General features: G+C 40.9%; 2 protein-coding genes across 4 annotated transcripts in view; both read left to right on the top strand.

The window, feature by feature from the left end:
- CHST9 (carbohydrate sulfotransferase 9) overlaps positions 1–18536 on the top strand; it is an 88637-nt gene extending 70101 nt beyond the window's left edge. For all 3 annotated transcript variants that reach the window (XM_051775418.1, XM_051775409.1, XM_051775423.1), the window contains one exon: positions 16650–18536. In XM_051775418.1, coding sequence (XP_051631378.1) covers positions 16650–17747 — 1098 coding nt within the window. In that variant the 3' untranslated portion in view covers positions 17748–18536. The remainder of the gene's footprint in view (positions 1–16649) is intronic.
- Positions 1–19636, top strand: part of AQP4 (aquaporin 4) — a 51010-nt gene that overhangs the window by 275 nt on the left and 31099 nt on the right. The gene's annotated exons all lie outside the window — the stretch shown is intronic.

Genomic DNA, 19636 nt, shown 5'->3' with positions numbered 1-19636 from the left:
ATGTTGATGCTGAAGACAAAGCTCAGAAATAACTTGTTCACTGGTACCAAATTTTGTAGCACAGAATTATGCTTTTTTTAAAAAAACAAAACAAAACAAACACAAAAACCAAAACAAACCAAAAAAAGTAATATTTCTGCTATTTACTAGTACTCCTTTTCAAAAGGCAGAAAACTATTGATACAAAATACCTGAACAGCACATGTAAGCAGTGTATTTCAGTGTTGCTTAGGTTATTTCTTCCATGAATTTTCATTGAGGCTGCACTAAACTGTGATATTGCTTGTAGATGCATTTTCCATCTTGTCCTTAGTACTGTATCAGTTAGGAGTAACTACTTAGGAGAAAAAAAATAACTTTATATATTATAATTTATGATTTCAACATCAGGAAAAAGATATAGGAATTAAACTAAAAAAAAAAATCTTATCCAGAAAGAGAGGAGAAAACCCAGAGTTTACCTTCCTCAATTATGTGTCCTTGCAGATTGAAAGGATCTGACTCGTACAGAAGCAGCGAACTTGCTTGTCATTTTTTGGCTTCTTGTCCTCTTGCTGAATGCTGTTATCCAGATGGCATATAAATGAGTATCTGGACTGTTCATGAGATTTATTTTGAAAAGTCACTTAAAAAGCTGTCATTAAAATATTTGTATTCCAACAATTACTCTCCCTTCGGTAGCCTTCCTTCCAAGCTATAAATGGAGGCATTGGCGTCATTACATCACTGCTATCTGTGAACTGATCACCTTTATGAACCACCAACCTGACAGTTAGTCAGGTCAGTGCTTTAGTCCACCTAAAGCATCCTGGTCTGGGGCTAACAGCAATTCCCCTGGCATGGCTGAGCATGGCACAGATGTCACTTTATCACTTTCAGTGGCCTGAGTTGGCACCACTCCTCATGAAGTAAGCCCTTGCACATCTGAACGCTTATGGGAAGCCTGGTCCTGTGACACAAAATAACACTCAGAGTTGTTACAACTTTCTTATTATCTTAAGAAATTGATGAATAGATATATTTAGCCCAGAATATAGCATTGCATAAGCAAAGGAAAACCTTCACTTATTTAAAAAAGTGTAGAAATATTTTGAAATTCAGTGGAAGTTCTGTGCTTTGACTGAGAGTTTATGTCTTAGAACAAGTCTAATTAACTTTTATAAACTGAACTGTATTTTAAAATTAGCCCAAAATATCTTGCAAAGCCACTCTTGGGAGTCTTTATTGGTCAGAAGGGGGGGCACTTTTTTAAAACACAACTTGAGGCTCCATTGGCAGGGCTGTGAGTTATTGATAGGAGACCTAATTCTGCACATTTTCTCTGTGACAAAATCAGCTCTATTGATGCCATTGCCCTTTTCTGAGGAAGAGTGTATTGTGATGAAAAAGACATTTGTCTCAGTTTCAAGACGTGGATCAGGTGCTGTACTTTGTTTATCCAGTCTTGGGCTTTTCCCGCATGCCACTGCCTTGCCCTTCTGGAATTGCTCACCTGCTCTGTCTCTCTGCAGTTAACTTAAGAACATCGCCTTTTGTAGGAATACTTCATTGTCTTGATACTCTGAGGATGTATCTAAACAAAGCTGTAAAAGGTTGATTTGGGAAAAAATAGTGGACATTGACTTTAAAATGGATTCTAATGAAGCTGGCGATGTCCCATTCTATATAAACTTCCTTTGAACTTCCAAGAAATGGAAGAATGTTTGAGAACAGGACTCAATTTCATTTTGAAGTCTATAATTTGGGGCACAGTTGCAGAGGCACTGCATATTTGATTTGTCCTTTTACTACTTCAGTAAAAAGATTTGAACTGGGGCTAATCCTAATGGAATACCCCTCATGGAAGGATTCTGTTTATTTTCAATTCTGAATTTAAAATGTTTTATGCAGGATAAGATACCTATATGGCTTGAGGTCTTGTAGTCCCCTTTAAGTTGGTTCAACAACAGTGTGTTAAACTGGCTGCCAGAAATTTAAGTTAGAGAGTAGTGTCTACATGGAAGATGAATGATGTTACAATTTGAGAGGAGCAAGAGTGCAAAGGGGCAAGTAGCAGGAAATATCTTGTTGAGAGGTGAGTGAAACAGAGAGGGGATGGGGAAATGATAAAGCTGCTGTCCCAGTGATCTACTGGGTAAACCCTTGGCTGTCTGTGCATACCTGGAAACCTCTCACGTCTTGAAGACCGCTGTGGTTTCTGTGTGGTTCGTAGCTCTCTCTAAAGCCTAAGCAAAGTTTAGTGAAACACGACGTAGATGAAACACTAAGGTAGTATCTGCTTCCAGAAACCTTTCACTACAGTTATCATCTTCACTAACTTTTGTTCTCTTTGATCATAAAGCATTTGCTCATTTTCCTCGAACACCTTTTTTGTCATTTATATATGCCTGTTCCTTTAACAGCAGTGGTCATCTAACACCAGCAGTCAACCAGAAATAGAATGTGCTCTACTTTTCAATATCTGTTTTTAACTAACCAATGTACAGCCTGATTAGCTGTAATATGTTAACCACTACTGAGGAAGATGCAAGGAAACAAGAAGAAACCTTGAGTTCCTGTGTAACAGTCTTGTCAAAACAATACACTGCAGACTGCCAAACAAAATGTATCCGAAGGCAATCTTTTGTGTTTCATCCTTGTACACTCCTTACCACTCACATTTGTTTGTGTTGCAGTCTTAATGTCCACTTCTACATACAGTTTTCTCCAGTGCCTCTGAATCTATGAAGGACTAACAAGAATATGTGTACTTGGATTTAGAAGTTCAAGTTGTTTGCACAGTCAGACTCTTGGGTTAAAATCACAGCTGTGTTTGAGCTCAGGCTTGAGCCTGTCTCTTCTACAGTGAAGCTGCATGTCAGGTCAGGTGGCTAGGGAGAGGGCAGGCTCTCTTGTAGTGGCAGGCTCTCTTGTAGTGGCACATCCATCTCTTAGTCTTTTAAGATCTCTTTCAGGAAGCATTTCCCCTTCTGCATGTGGGGTTGGGGAACCAGCAATGCAGAAAGGTTTGTGATGATGGAGTACTGTCAGTATATATACACCTTGTGCCAAAGAAAAGAAGTGAAAAGTAACTCAAACGACTGTTAAAAGACAATGTGAGTTTGTTGCACAGACAGTGCTGAGGAATGACTTGTGACCTGAAGGGTGCTTCAGGTACACTCATGGTATAATAAATCTATATTAAGATGAGCAAAAACTTCACAGTTCAGCCTAAACTCCTTGGTTGCCCTTGTGCAGTGCTGTAGTTTACGTCAGTACTCTCCTTTATCCCCTTCATCATTTCATTTGGCCTAGCTAAAAAAACTTCAGTCCAGTATGCCAGCTTCCAAGTACACTGAGGTTATCTAATATGTGTGTCCCTTGATTCTGTTTTCCCAGTTACTTTGTTAGGCCAAAATTAGGAGTTTGAAAATCTACAAGAGAGCTTATGCCTTTAGTTCAGTTCGTTTAGTGTGCTATTATTTCACTTTCCTGTGCTTCAGAGTCACATAATGGTTGAGGTTGAAAGGCCTCTCTCTGGACATCATCTTGTCTAAACCCCTTCCTCAAAGCAGAGTCAACTAGAGCAGTTTGCCCAGTATTGTGTCTAACTGGATTTTGAATACTTCCAAGAATGGAGGCTCCACAACCTCTGGTCAACCTGTGCTAGTGCTCAATATTCAAACAGTAGAAAAATATTTTCTCATATTTAGATGGAATTCCTTGTGTTTCAGTTAGTGCCCACTGGCTCTTGTCCTGTCACTGGACACCACTGAGAAGAGTCTCCCACACCCCCCACATTCCCCCCATCAGGGATTTATATACATTTATAAGATCTGTCTAAACTTTCTCCAGACTGAACAGCACCAGCTCTCTCGGCCCCTGCTTGTATGTCAGATCCTTTAAATACCTTGTTGGACTTCACTGAACTCACTCCAGCATGTCTACATCCGTGTCCATTTATACACTGGACTCATTGGAGTATGTCCATGTCTCCTGCACTGGGAGAAATGGGAGACAGAACTGGACACGTCACCCCTGGTGTATCTGTGTCTCACCAGAGCTGAGCAAAGGTGAAGGATCACCTCTCCCAATCTGCTGGAAATGCTGTGCCTAATGCAGCCCAGGAGGCTCTCGGTCTTTTTTTGCCATGAGAGCACATTTCTGGCTCACAGTCAGCTTGTTCTCCAGTACCCTCAGGTCCTTTCCTACAAAGCTGCTTTCCAGCTGTCAGCCCCCAACCTGTGCTGGTTCCTGGGATTGTTCTTCCCCAGGTGCAGGACTTCGAATTCTAGCTTGTCAAATCTCATGAAGTTTCTGTTTACCCATTTCTCAAGTTCGTTGTATTCCCTCTGAATGGCAGCATAACCCTCTGGTATATCAGCCACTCCTTCCAATTTCCTATTGCCTGCAGCATTGCTGAGGATACACTCTGTCCCATCATCCAGGTCAGTAATAAAGATATGGGATAATTTTTGAACCATTGAGTCTGGGACAATTTTTGGACCATTGACTCTGGGACACTAGTTATCGGCCTCTGGCTGGATTTTATGCACAACTGTGTAAGCCTAAGCAGTTCATCCAGTTTTCAGTCCAACTCACTGAACACTTACCTAGCCTGTACTTCGTGAGGACGCTATGGGAGACAGTGCCAAAAGCCTCAGTAAATTTGAGATAAACAAGCTTTAGTCCTCTACCCACACCCACTGAGGCAATCATCTCATCATACAAGGCTATCAGACTGGTCAAGCATTGATTTCTCTTTCATGAATCTGTGCAGCATGAAATCCAGCTGGAGGCCAGTCACCAGTGGTCACAGCCCACAGCCCCAGGGGTCACAGCCTAATAAAGTACCATTTAACTTCATCATTGCATACCAGAATAATGGGATGGAGTGTACCTTCAGGAAGTTGTCAGAGGATACCAAACCTGGGAGAGGAGTTGAGACACCAGATGGGAACCTCAACAGAGTCGAGAAATGGACAAACAAAAACCTCATGAAGTTCATTAAAGTATATGCACCTGAGGAAGAATAGTTCCCTGCTCTGTCATGCCCCCAGATTGTAATTTCTTCAATGCTCCTACCAACCCTCCTTGAAGATAGGAGTGACTCTTGCTTTTTCCCAGTCCTCAGGAACCTTCCCCCAATCACTATGACCTTTCAAAGATAATCAAGAATAGGATCACAGTGACATCCTCCAGCTCCCTCAGCACTCATGGGTGCATCCCATCAGGTCGTATGGACTTGTTTCTGTCCAGTTTGCTTAAATATTCCCTAACCTGATCCTCATCCACCATGGAAAGTCTTCCTTGCTACAGACTTGAGGTGTGGCCTCACCAGTGCTGAGTACAGAGAAACAATGTCCTGCTGACCACACTCTTGTTGACAGAAACCATGATTCCATTGGCCTTTTTGGACACCTGGGCACACTGCTGGGTCATGTTCAGCTGCTGTCAACCAGCACCCCCAGATCCTTTTCTGCTGGGCCACTTTCCAGCCACTCTGCCCTCAGCCTGTAGTGCTGTATGGGGTGCAGAACCCAGCACTTGGCTTTATTGGACCTCATATTGGACCTCATACCATTGGCCTTGGCCCATCGATCCAGCATATCCACATCCTTCTGTAGAGCCTTCCTGCCCTTCAGCAGAACAGCACTCCCACCCAACTTAGTATGGTCCACGAACTTATTGAGGATGCTGTCGATCCCCTCATCCAAATCATCAATAAAGATATAAAATAGGACTGGCCCCAGCGCTGAGCCCTGGGGAACACCACTAATGACGGGCTGCCAACTGGATGCGGTACCATTCACCACCACTCTCTGGGCCTACCCATCCAGCCAGTTTTTAGCCAGTAAAGAGTACACCTGTCCAAACTGTACGCTTACAGCTTTTCCATAGAATGCCATAGGAGACAGTATCAAAGACTTTACTGAAGTCCAGGTAGACTACATCCACAGCATTTCCCTCATTTGCTAGGTGGGCCACTTGGTCATGTCCACTAGGCATTCACTTGTCTACATGCATATCCTTGAGGTAGACAGCTCAGAGCACTGTCTGGTTGACTGTGGGATCCGTCCTCTCCCCCTGCATATTTTGTTTATCAGTAAGTAGAAGTTGCTTTTTTGAAAATTAATTTTTCATTTTTTATCTGGTATATGAAAAGATATGAAAATCAGTTGGGAAAAAAAGTTCAGTTTTCCCCTACACATAAAGTTCTCTTTCTTCCAAGCTCATAAGGTCTGCTTCTGATACCATCCTCTGCCCCCTTCAAGTTCAGATAACATAGCAGTCATTCATTGATTACTGCATAATATATAGCACCAAGATGGTGAATCTCAGAAAAAAATAAAGGAGGAACTATAATTTGAATAAGAACAGCAGAGACTTTTATGTAAGAACCTTTTCAGCCCCTTGTGGAGGAAACGGTCTCTCAGGCTGTATAGACAGGAACATACATGCAGTGTCTGAAGATAAAAATATCTTAAATTTTATGAAGAATTATTCTTTTTGTGAAAAAACACAGACATTAGAGTATGCAATGGATTTGAAAGCTCAACAGAAGTACTGAAAGAAATGGTGTGAGGTTTGAGCAAGGAAGGGCAGCATGGGCTAGAAAGTTGAGTTGCAATCGTGACTCTAAGATTTCTGTATCTCCTCTTGCTCTGCAAAATTGACAAGGTTTTTCTACCAGTGTTAATCAGAAAGTAGGAATATTCACCACAATATTCACATGGGCTAGGTAATTATTGTCTTTTCTAAGTTTGCAGACATGGAAAAATGGAGTATGAAGGTCAAGGGACTTGCTCAAAGTTATAAAACTAAGCACTCTGGCTCTGGCCAGTGCACCCACCCTTAATCACAGTGCTGGTCTTATTGTTCCTGTGCTTCAAGGAGGGATGGTGCTTGAACTAGTTAGTGTTTGGGTGTCACATTTATCTCTGTGACACTGCTTGCAGATTAATACATACCAAATGGATAGCTATACAAAAAATTGCTACAGAATAAACTAGGGTATTTTGTTTCATCTACAATAAACATGACTTTGCCCCATTCAGCAAAAATAGGGTATGCTACCTTTCAGTCAGTGTAAGAACCAAGTGCACAGTGGATAATTCCCTTTGTCAATTCACAACCTCTTTTCTCACCACAGCAATTTATGAATGCAATCAATTATCGACTATTAATATTTTTATCTAAAAATAAACGCATGAATTTGTTTTAAAGAGTCTAAATGTAGGAAAAGACATATTTGAGATATTTACCAACCTAGGGTGCATTATGTGTTTCTATTTCTTTTTTACTTACCAATAAAGTAATGTAATTTGAATTGAATACTAATTGTGATTGAAGGGAAAATGCTTTGAGACCTCTAGAGATCTTACTGTCTCTTCCAAAGCAGTTTGGGGAAAATTGAATTCTTCATGCCTGAATATACATTAATATTCTTCATCTGAACCTAGTTTCATTTGAGACTTTTCTTATTATCTCTAAAAGAGCAACATGTCTCGTTTATGCTGGAAGATAAGTGTATTTACCTGCAGACAAGATAGAAATGGATTCTGTTTACCAGGAAAAAAATTCCTGTGACTCTTACCACAACCACTAATGTGAGAAATTCTGCCGTGTTGCAGAAGCACAGCATTACATTTTCAGACCTCTTGTCTTAAAGGGGGTGGTGGGTTTTGTGGGGAAGGAATACAGTTTTTCATCATCTTGTTTTTTACCCTTTAGGTTGTAAATGCCCAGGGTGCCCTAGGGAGATCCTGTCCAGTCATGCTGCCAGACCATCTCCCTCTCAGTAATGTTGGAAGCCAGGGACAACTATAGCCGCAACTATAAGAGAAGATGTCAGGAATGTGAGGGGTGGTGGCTGGTCACAGGGGTAATACTGTCCTTGCTGGGGAGAAGGCAGTCATTGGTATCCCAGCTCTGTATCCATTTCAGGAGAGGGCATGAATGCAGGTGGTAAACCACCACATTGCCCACTGTTGACTGTTGGGCACAGGCAGGAACAGGGAGCGCTGGCCAAGGAGAGAGGGAACGGGGAAATGTGATTGAAATTCCTCCAAAACTAGACTAACACTTGTGTTGCTGCTTGTAAGAACATCTCGTTGAACAGCTTGTTTGTAACCTGATGTTTGCAGAAATTGAGGAAAGGATTTGGTACCTGTCTCAAAACCCTCTAGCCTTAGAATCACATTGGTTCCCCATATAACACACGCTCTTTGCCTCATTTTTGTTTCAAATGTCTTAATGCTCATCCAGGCTCCACCGTTGGCTACTGAGAACAAACATCTAAGCAGCTATTTCAGTAGCTGTATCTTCATTGCATTTCAGGGGGGCAAATTTGGAAGGAAACCAAAGTGCCTAATTTTAACGCAAGTCCAGATCTTAAACAACCTCTGCTTATTCATCACTTCCCAGTGGAGGTGGTTGAGCCTCATTGACCTGTTCTTCTGTGGGGACAGGTGTGCCCCAGTGTTGGCAGGACTGATCCAGTCCAGGCACTTTTTATGTCAGTGTGGTGGAAACCCAGAAAGGGTAATCTTCATAAAATGAATATTGCATGGTAAGTTTGAGTCCGTTTTGAATTTCAGATTATTTAAGCTGCATTGCTGTGAGATTGTTCTGTGTAGAAAAATGAGTGAGTGTTGATGAAGATTTCTGGCCACTGACCACAGTGGTTGATGTATTAACACAGAGGAGGACTGAGCTCAGAATTAAACAGTTTGAACACACCAGTTTACTCGTACCCAAAACAAGTATTATTGCATAGGGAGGAGGTTGGGATAAATATGACCAATTGTTAAGAGGTCCATAATATGAAAATTGCCATTTATTAGCAGTGCATCTGCCTTTTGTTAGCAACGCATCTGAGCTACACATCTAGAGACACATACTCCATGCAAACTGGCTGCAGAGTCTGTCCAAACACAAGGTGTCTGGGCTGCAGTGGCTCTGTGCTTATTTACAAGTCTGTAAGTTATAGTACAAGGAACCACCACCATAAAACTGTTGTCAGAAAGCAAGAGAAGCAACATCAGTATTGCATTATCCTGAAGCAAATTTATTATTACCATCTATTGACCTTGACAATTATTTCTTTATTTGTAATATGGGAGTGGAGTGCTTGCTTTTATTTTCAAAACTTGGTTGCAGTTGTCTTGGTGAATCTTTAATCAGTCATGCAAACTTATATGTTAGTTTCTGAAAATAATAGCATTTTTATTGGTATTTTTTCTATTAACCATGCCTTGATCTTTCTTGCCCTTCCCATTCTGAGTATTCTTTGGAGAAACCAAATGTTTTGACTGTGAGGGCTGAAACAGGAGGAAGTTAATTCTGGATTTGAACAAGAATCGGCGAGTAAAATTAGAGCTTAAGTGCCTTCATCCAAGTTGCTGACCATGTGAATCAGCTTTGTCGAAGTGGCTTGTGCAGACTGTCTTGCCTCATTAGCATGAGTGACTTCGTGCTTCTGTAGGTGAAGACAGGACAGGGAAAGGAGGGGAGCTCTGTGCAAAGCCAAGAGTCAGGTATCTATGAGGGTCTCAGTCAAAGACAAATGGGTTCCTTCCATCCCCTTATTAAATGGGGATGGGACTACTACGATACTCATGACAATGTTACCATTTATCTTATCCCATTGGGCCTCTCCACTTTCCCTGCTGCCTGTGCGTGTGGGTTGTTCTCCAAAACTATTTCTGGATTGAGGCTCTCCTTTCAAATTTTTCCACACCAGCTCACACTTGGCCACACCACATAAAAAGAAAAAAATCTCTTTCCTTCTTCACTAGTTTGGTCAGTGTCCTTGCCATAACTCCAAGTCACCCTGCAATGAGATGCTGAACTTTCTGCTAACAGATTCAAGGGACAATAGTCACTGATTCACAAAGCTGTGTTTTGAAAAGCAGTATTTAAATTTACTGGTATCTGTTAATTAATATCTACCTGCAGTATTTTCTTTTCTTACTATGATCAGTTATTCTCATTTGTGTCTAACTCAGAGTTCACAAGGATCTCCTGTGAACCTGATTGTAATTTAGTTGTAAACTATGAAGTTTGCCTCTTAGTGTCTGCTGGAAGTTCTGAGTATCTCGTATATTCTTTTTTTTTCATTTTTTTCACCCTCAACTTGTTTATTAATCTTAGAGATGCTTGGTACAAGTACATGTGTTTTAGGGATACATATGTCATAGAAAATAAGGTGTCTGTTACAGTAAGGTCTTCCCTGTCAGGACTGATGGCTCTACATACAAAATATTCATTGATCTTAACTCAGAGGAAAGATAAGCTTGTTGCTATTTTGTGCATTTTTGAGAACTTTAGGGCAGAAAGAACAATGAAAGTTCAAATCACAGTTGTTTCATTCTTCCTCTTCCATAGTGGAATTGGTGTATGAGTCACAAGGTGTCTCTGACAGAATTACCTCTGCTAAACTTGCAGTGATCACAAGGAATACATGTGTCATCTCTGACTTGTGAGGAATGTAGCATTAGTGATATGCCCTGAATAAATTAGATAAGCCAAAAATTTGTGACTCCACTGGGACGTGAGGGGTTAGAAGTGCCTTTCTCTGAACTAGCTGTTTTAAGCACAAGTGATGAATCAAGAGGTATATCCCCACTGCACAGAAGGTGAAGCACCTCATCAGCAAATATTTTCTGTCCCTTGTGGTCAACTTGGATAGTGTCTCCTTTGGGACATCCTGTAGGGGGGTTTTTTAGATCACTAACATTACACTAAACAGCTGCTATGATATGAGAGAGTTCTGATCATATTTACATGTTAGCTCAGGTAGCATAGTAGTAGAAGAGTATGACCATTCTGAATTATGCTTTGCAAATAGCCTTCTATCACAAAAGAAGGTAAAGGATAATCTCTCTTTTCGGCAGACTTAAGAAAACTTACACGTACATATGTAAGTACAGCTGTACATGTTTGTACAGCTAAAGTGAGGTAGTAACAGATCCAGGCTTCACTGTCTTGCTGAAGATAGGAATCATGCAAACTTTTCCTCATATTTAAGCTACATACCAAGTCTGAACCATTTGCCACAATCATGGTCCTTCTTCTAACTGTGCTCAGTTGTCATAGTACCATAGACTAGTTCGAGTTGGATGGGACCTTTCAAAGGTCATCTAGTCCAATTCCCCTGTAGTAAGTAAGCAGGGTCATCTTGAACTAGATCAGGTTGCTCAGAGACTCATCCAACCATTAAGTGAAAAACTTGATGTTTTAGGCCAAAACTATAGGTTTCAGAGTTTTCAAAGACTCACACATACCTACTATCCAAGTAAGAGGATGTTTGTTTTATAATCCTCTGGTACTCAAGCTGCCTTCAGCTAAAAACCTGAATTAAGAGACTGATCTCTATGTGATCATTATAAAGTCAGAGTCAGACTGATCATTATAGAGTCAGAGAGTGAATTGGAAAATGAACCTTGTCTCAGAAGACCCTTTCTCTGTCAGTTTTCTATTGAGAGATCCTAGGTAAATAAGTAAGGTTTTGAAGTTATATGATCATTATAATACAATCTTCACATAAGAAGCAATGTGAAGAAATGTGAAGAAATACATTCATACAGTGCTCTCAGTTTATACTGAACTTTGGCACTGCTGAACATGTCTAGTGCCAAAGGACTGGGATGTAAGTAATATATACTCCAAGCATATCTTTCAAAATCTTTTCATTTCTTCACTGGGAGGCCTTTGCTTCTTCTGCTTAAGTTGCTGTGAGTATGTCTGAGTTGGTCAGAAAAAGCAAATATTCTGACCTTCTAAATAATTTTTATAAGTTTTGACTTAAAGGATGAAGGTTTTATCATCTCTGAGTATCCATGTGTTTGCAGAGCACCCATATTAGCTATGTAGAATAATAGTGCTGAGAGAGTCCTCAAGGCACTCAAACCTGCAGCAGTCAAGCTCAAGCCACAGTAAAAAGCAGAGCACAGCAGTCTTCCTACATGGCTCATGCAGTTGTTCCTAAGCAGCATCTTAGAGGACTATTTCATGAAGGGTGTTTTAGGAGAGAAGATGTAGTAACTAGATGTTAAGGATCAAACCATACATTACTAATACTTAGAATGTAGTTATTTGGCAGCAGAGAAAAACACTAGAAAACAGAATATTTATTCCCTCCACTATTCTTTGTGCTACATTTTCTGTTGAGCTTATTTAGTTTTATTATTCTTGTTAGTAAAAATGAATATCCAGTACTAAAGCATTTAGGAAACACAGCACTGCCTGCACTTCAGGCCATTAAATCTTTGTAAATCAGCCCTGGAATATCAGCCTTTCCAATACATCATTATCTTTTTGCATGGTGAGTTGCTCTAATTGCAAACTGTCTGGATGAGATCCCACCCGTGCATTGTAAAATCACCACAAAGCATAATTGGATGAGTCTTAGCCATTCTTGGCAGTAGTCAATCTCTTCTACCCCAGTGGCTTGTGAAGGTATTAAAGGAAAGGACAGCTTCAATATGTATAAAAGAAGGTTTTGGCTACTTATTTTTACAGTGAGGAGAAATCTTTCTGTGGACGGGGAGGAGCAGGAAATCTCCAGCAATAAAAATGTCAAAAAAAAAAATAAAACACATGAACACAATTAATGACTCAAAAATACCTTTTGTTTCAACAGCTTCACTTAGTTGCCTGCTGGTAGCCAAACACCACAGTAACACACTCGTAAAGTAATTTTCATTTTTTTCCTTGTATTTAAACTAATTTTTAAATCCATCTTCAGTTCCTGCCTGCCTAAAGTGAGATAGAGTGCCTACTCTCCTAAATTGGACTCATGACCTTTTCTTAACTTCCTTTCAAATGTGTTAATGCAAGCAGAGGACAGGGCTCTCTGCACAATTACTGCAAAGGTGCAACACTTCTCTGGATTTTAGTTCTCAGAGTAAATGTACACAACCTGCTGCATTGGTTGCCAGCATGTCTCAAGGACAGCCTTTGATCTATCCAAGGTAACTCCAAGATGAAGTTCATCTCCCATGCCAGGCAGCTGGTTCCCAAACTTAGCTTCTCTTTGGAAACCCATAAATGGACATCCCTCTCCTTGGATACTTGGCTCAAAGACTTTAGTAAGGACTGTTTGCATGGAAAGATCTGGATTGAGAGTTAGTATCTGATATCACCTGCATGCTGCCTGTTGTTGGTGTATGTTCTGGCATTTTCCAGAGCAATGGTGCTCAGCAGCTTGTGAGAAGGACTGTTAGGAATGTAGATATAATAGACAAGGATTTTTTAAAAAATGCATTACTTTTGCTGGGTTTTTGTTTTACTGTTCCTGCAGTGAAAACAAAAATCAGTATAACATGGAGATGTTCAGATCTTTAAAGTATCATAAAATGGGCATTGAAAAATCACTGGCACCAAGAGGAAGGCAAAGAAGACACCTAACTTTGTGTAAGACTAGTGTCAAAAAACATTAAAATCCTTCCAGAGCATGTGACTTTCAGCTCTCTCATGGACATAAGTGTCAGAATGTCAGGTAGTTTTGCTTAGAGAATATGGCACCATCTATTAAATAGTTTCTGTTAGTTTCCTCAGAAAACTTTCTAGTTAAATATTTCTCATCAAAAACCAAGCTTCATTCACCTTTTCATTCATCTCACTTTTATTAGGTACTAACCTAGCTTGCTCAGGCAAGTGTGTAGGAAGGTTTGATCTTTTCTTTTTTGAGTTGGAAAACTTCCATGGCAATGTATCGGCCATTTATGCCTTTGGAAAATATCACTATCCATTATCCATTCCCATTCTTAGACAGAGAAAGTTACAGCCAGCATTTACTGCAAGGACACTATAAAAACATTTACTAGCCAATAGTGTTGTATTCACTATGGAATATGTGTCTCAAAGAGAAGGGGAAGTGGAAAGGGGAAGCAACTAACAGTATTTTACATATTTAGATAATTTTTTGGTCCTCAAAACTTCCTGGGCCATTGTTTTCCCCCTAGGTATTTTTTTAATTATTATTTCTGTTTGGGGCTTTTTTTTCCTAATAAATTCTTTCTTTTTTTGCCTCATCTCACTAGGACGTAGCCCCTTTCAAGTGACTTTCTCTGTGCATGTGTTGTTCCTCTAGGGTGTTAACTGAGATTTCTCTGAATAGTTCTGTACATCCTTCTCTGAAGTCTTTAATCCCATGAAAAATCTTTTAGTAGGCAGTCCTACAGCTGCACTCACAGTTTCTGCAACTAAAATGCAATCCTCCTCTGGTACCCACTTGGGTTATCCCCTGTGGTTGTTCCTAGATCCCAGACAGACTGTTTGAAGTGGAACAAAATCAAGACCATGCACCTGCCAGTCTGTGTTTTTCCCTCCTGTCCTGGCGGAAGTAAGGCGTCTTCCACTAGTTCAGGATTGTAGGCTGAATTCAGAGGGCTGAACTTTCCTCTGAAGTGTAGGATTCCTATTAGTGGCTTCTGTTTGAAATTCAAATGCTTTAAGTTTCTTTGCACTGAAATATGTCCTGAAATAGACTGCTAAATTCAGATGACATACCATAGGAAGTCATCAGGTGGTGCCCTCTCTTGAGTTTTCCCTGCATTGGGGAACACCAGTACAGTCATGTATCACTGGAAACTGTTTTCTAAATTTTCAATTCCCCAGAGCCACACTGATGAATTTACAATCTTTATAGCATTGTTATAGTTTTATTCCTACTTCTGTTTACCCTTGTATTGTGGGGTTGGTTTCTGTGTATCCCATACTTTTCATTTCACCTTTTTAAGTTCCAGGTTTTCCTTTTAAGGTAAAAACATTTATTTATTTGCAAGTCTGTATTCTGCAGTAGCACTTGTAAGAGTGGCACCTTGCCATTCACTGTGGTGCTGAAATTCCCATTAGGCTCATAATCATACCCTGGTTTACTAGTAGGACTTCTGTTATACACTAACTAAGCTCCTGAATTATTTCCATCCTAGAGCAGAAGGGATAAATCTCCAGATACATGTGCTTCATTTGTTTTAAAGAATATAATATTAGGCAGAAAATAAAAAAAAATATTATATCAGAAAATCTGACCACATGAAATCAAATGAATTTAAGTATCCTTTTGCATCTCTAAAAACATGCCCTCTCTCACAGATGTAGAAGTCCTGCACGGCTCTCTTCTTTTATTTGTTTTCACCAATACAAAAATAATTTTCAGCAGTTCAGTGGAAGAAAAGACCTTCCTGTCAGTGGCTTGCAGCAGTACAGAAAAGCCTGATCCCCTGAGTTTGTTTTTGTATGGGAAATTATTACACTCTAACACAGGCTAACTTGCCTTGCAACCGCTTGTTTTTCATAGGCTTTTTTTCAAACTGGAACTCAGATTGTTTTCCGTTCATTAGCATTTCTTACATTATTCGTCTGAATTTTTAACAGCCTTATTTGAATCAACCTATGAGCTATCACATCCCCCCAAATCCACACTTATGATCTGCCAGTCCACAAATCAGCTTTCCAGTGAATGTTTAATCAGTTTATGGTAGAAAAGTCTTTTTATGTAGATTTCAAAAGAAGTTAGACTTATGAAAGCAGGCAGTCTCTGCATGTCTGTCCATCTAACCATTTGGCTATCTGGTATTTGCAATAGGATATTTAAAAACCTGCTGATTGGCATCCTCCGTCTCCGGATGTGTAATGAAAATAAGCAGCTGTATAGGTGTCCCAGTGCAACAGGCTTGCCTACTGAGGGAGAAAAAAATCTACAAGCCTTTGTAGACACATGAGAATCCACTTGGGAATGAGTGAGCAGTAATACTCAAACTGCAAGAAACTCTTCGGTCAACTTGCATGATACAAGAATTTGATGGCAAAACACAGATGCAGGCTTTGCTGTTCCTGCGGTTTGTGGATTGCACAGTGGCTAGGGACATTGAAAAAGATGTTTGAGAGGAAAGTCTCATGTTTTGACATTCTTTGCAGAGTCACTAGCTGATGTTTAGTTAGTTGGTGTCATTAATGTTGATGTTTAAATAAGTCAGAGGGAATAGGCTCTAAAGGCACCTATTTTTTCTTATCAGCTGAAGCAACTGGCTCAGATAAAGGCATCTGCACTGCAGACACCTGTATGTACATACAGTCCAATGCATCCCATTTCCATCATATGTCTGTAGGACCTTTTTGGAGGGAGGATTTTGTCTGTCACTACACTATGCTCAAATCCACTGATGTCAGCTGTTTAGGGGGCCTAGGTTAGTCCCCTACCACCACAAGGGAACAAGGCCTGCTCCAAACCACAGTGGTGGGAGTAGATCAAGCACCTGTTACTATGATTGTGCCAGTGTACTCCATAGAATGACCACACACCTCAAACAGTGTTGTCATGGGGGAAAATGTGTTCAGTGGAGAAAAGCACCTGGCCACCCCTACCAGGACTATCAGCCTCCCTGTGTGAATCATTTTTGATTTCTTAAAATGTGTGACTCAAGCTATTTATTTTTGTAGGAAGACCTACTGTGTGCTAACAGGTAAGCTTCAGAAGTGTGTATGTCAGTAATTTAGCCCAGCTAGTTCCTGAATTAGGTGGGTTGATCAAGTGCTTCAGAAGAGACTTTTTAGTACCACATGTGGCTTGGTTGTGAGCACAACCCACCTTGCTGCTGTTGCAACATGAATGGGCTGGACTATCACTGCACTCTAAGCTCTGCTCCTTTCCATGATTGCAGGATTTCACACTCCAACCTCCGGGGATGCCAAGGGAAGCATTATGGAGCAGAAGCGCTCCCGTGAGCCTCAGTAAAGATGAGATGGCTGTCTCAAGCAGCAAGCACTGGCAGGGCAAGGCTGACCCTTTCAGTGTGGTAGCTGCCTCCTTGGTGAGCCAACTGCCTGACCAGCAGAAGACAAGCGAGTCACCTGTCAGCTGGTTCAGAGGAGTGTATTTACCCCCTGCACTGCACCCATTAAACAAGACGTTAGTCAAGGGTAACAAGTGGAAGGATGTAGATAGCACGCAGGAAAAGCGCAGGTCATTCCTGCATGACTTCTGTAAGAAGTACAACAGCAGAAAGAAGCTGCAAACCCACCTGGTACACCTGGTGTCAAGAATTTACGTGGAGGACAGGCACAAGGTCCTGTACTGTGAAGTGCCAAAAGCAGGCTGTTCCAATTGGAAAAGGGTCCTCATGGTGCTCAGTGGACTCGCCACTTCAGCACACAACATTTCCCATGATGATGTACATTATGGAAAGCACCTAAGGAAACTGGACAGTTATGACCTAAAAGGGATATACACACGCTTGAACATGTACACCAAGTTTATATTTGTACGTGATCCTATGGAAAGACTGGTATCTGCCTTCAGGGATAAGTTTGAACATCCAAACAGCTATTACCATCCAGTATTTGGGAAGGCAATAATTAAGAAGTATAGACATAACGCAGATGAAGAGGCTTTGAAAACAGGATCAGGAGTTAAGTTCAAGGAGTTTATCCAATATTTGTTAGATTCCCATCGACCAGTAGGAATGGACATTCATTGGGAGCAAGTCAGTAAGCTCTGCTACCCCTGCCTCATCAACTATGATTTTATAGGAAAGTTTGAAACCCTGGAAGAAGATGCCAATTACTTTTTGCAGCTGGTAGGTGCTCCAACTGATCTGAAGTTCCCTAAATTCAAAGACAGACATTCCTCTGATGAGAGAACAAGTGCAGAAGTAGTGAGGCAATACTTAAAGGAATTGTCTAAGGAGGAGAGACAGCTGACCTATGACTTCTATTACCTTGATTACTTAATGTTCAATTACACATCACCAAGTGTATAGCACCAGAATAGCTTCAGGCTTCTATTAGATATTTATCGTTTTGGGATTCAAAGCAACTACTTTGATATCAGCCCTGAAAGGAAACAAAGTTACTGCTAAATGGAGTTGACTTAGTGGGGATTTTATAAGCTAGAGTGATATCAATTGGCATTAAATTATAGGAGAATGCACAGAAAAGACCTGTTAACAGCATAAATTGCACTAAAATGCCTGAAAAAGCTGCTTTTACGATTGTGGATTACACTATGGTAGCTCAGCCAGCTGTTGCGTTATCTTACCTAATGTTCTTTTAATGTTTTAAGAAGAAAACATTCAGAGTAGCATGATTCTTTTTTGGTGTGTCTGCTTTAGAAATTGTTTTTGAAACAACTTTTGAATGTATTTTTACTTTCTGTCAGTTATTAATAAAGAAGCATTGGCTAATTTTCTAAAATATTTGCAGCATCCTCAGTTGCAAGGCTTCGTTGTTTGATTACCATTAAACTGTAGCCATTTTTAGGCCTGATTTTTTTTTTTATTGAGGATGCACTTGAATACAAATGCATCAAGCTACAAATAACACAGCAACTCAGTTGATGAGTAGAGTAAATTTGGGTAAACCTGTGAAGTGCCAGTCCACTACCCCATTTTGATTGATGCACTGGAACTGACAAATATGAGAGAGCGCATATTTTCTCTACTTTCAGAGAGCTGCTGCATTCATTAAAATTAAGATTTTAACTTACAGAGGGTACGTCATTACATATGATGCATGGATACTGTGGTCCCAATACTCAATGTAGTCTTCATTTTTGGTGATAGGGTAAAGTTTTAGTGTGGCAGCTACGGAACAGTCTAATGTCTGTACTGAGAAGCAACCATCTGTGCAACTGCTGTGACCATTCTTGGTCTGCCAGGGTCCAATCATCAGCCCACCTGAATTTTTAACACAGAAGGTGCGTATGCCCATTGCCTCCCAAGCCCATAAACTGGTGCTGCCTCCAGAGCTTCCTGAAGTCACCTGTGTTTTGCTGTCCTGCCTGCCTTGTCAGCAACCAGCAAACCCCAGGAGTGGGGTGGATGCTTCAGTTATATGGGGTGGGATGGGACCCCCTGGTGGTCTAGTGGTTAGGATGCGGTGCTCTCACCGCCTCGGCCCCGGTTCGATTCCCAGTCAGGGAACCCCTCTGGGCAGATGGAGCTCGTCAGCCCTGTAAGGCCATCCATCCAAGAGAACGTCACTCTAAACAAACCTACATCCTGAGGACCTCGCTGCCACCGTCCAAGCTCGCTCGGCCCCGGCAGATGAACCTCAGGATTAAAGGGTGGGCTCAGTTCAGCGCACACTGTGTCTCACCTAAAAAATCCCCTGCGCAGGCTCGAAGGGTAATGACCTTTCCCAAATCTTCGTTCGTGAAGACTGGCCATACTTACTATGGGGTGGGATGTGTATTGGTGATTTTTCCTAGAGGCAGGTATGTCCAGAGTCCCTCAGTTCTGGTTATAAAAGGAAAAGGTACCTTCTACATTCTGCTTCGCTCTCCTCCCTCAAATGCTGCCTGACCAACATATGCAGTTGTTCCTGAAACCTCCATTGAAGGATGGGTCACCAGGGTGTCCCAGGAGGAGGAGAATCTCTGAAAAATCACAGGATCATGGAATCATTGAAAAAGACTTTTAAGATCATCAAGTCCAACCATTAACATAACACTACCAAGTCTACCACTAGACCATGTCCCTAAAATGGGTAGGAAAAATCTGTATGCCCTTCTGCAATAAAGATGTCACCTGTTCTTTGCTTTCTGGAGTGGTTTGGGTCATCTTACTCCAGTGTCTTGACATAGCAGGTTGTAGGAAACAGCTTGATGGGAAAGTGATGCAAGTAAAATGTCCTCTCTTCCCAATCACTG

The sequence above is a fragment of the Manacus candei genome, unplaced genomic scaffold, assembly GCF_025592945.1.
Source record: "Manacus candei isolate 608988 ecotype Guabito, Panama unplaced genomic scaffold, ASM2559294v1 h1tg000008l, whole genome shotgun sequence".
Taxonomy (NCBI): Eukaryota; Metazoa; Chordata; class Aves; order Passeriformes; family Pipridae; genus Manacus; species Manacus candei.
This window is presented reverse-complemented; position numbering and strand designations above follow the sequence as displayed.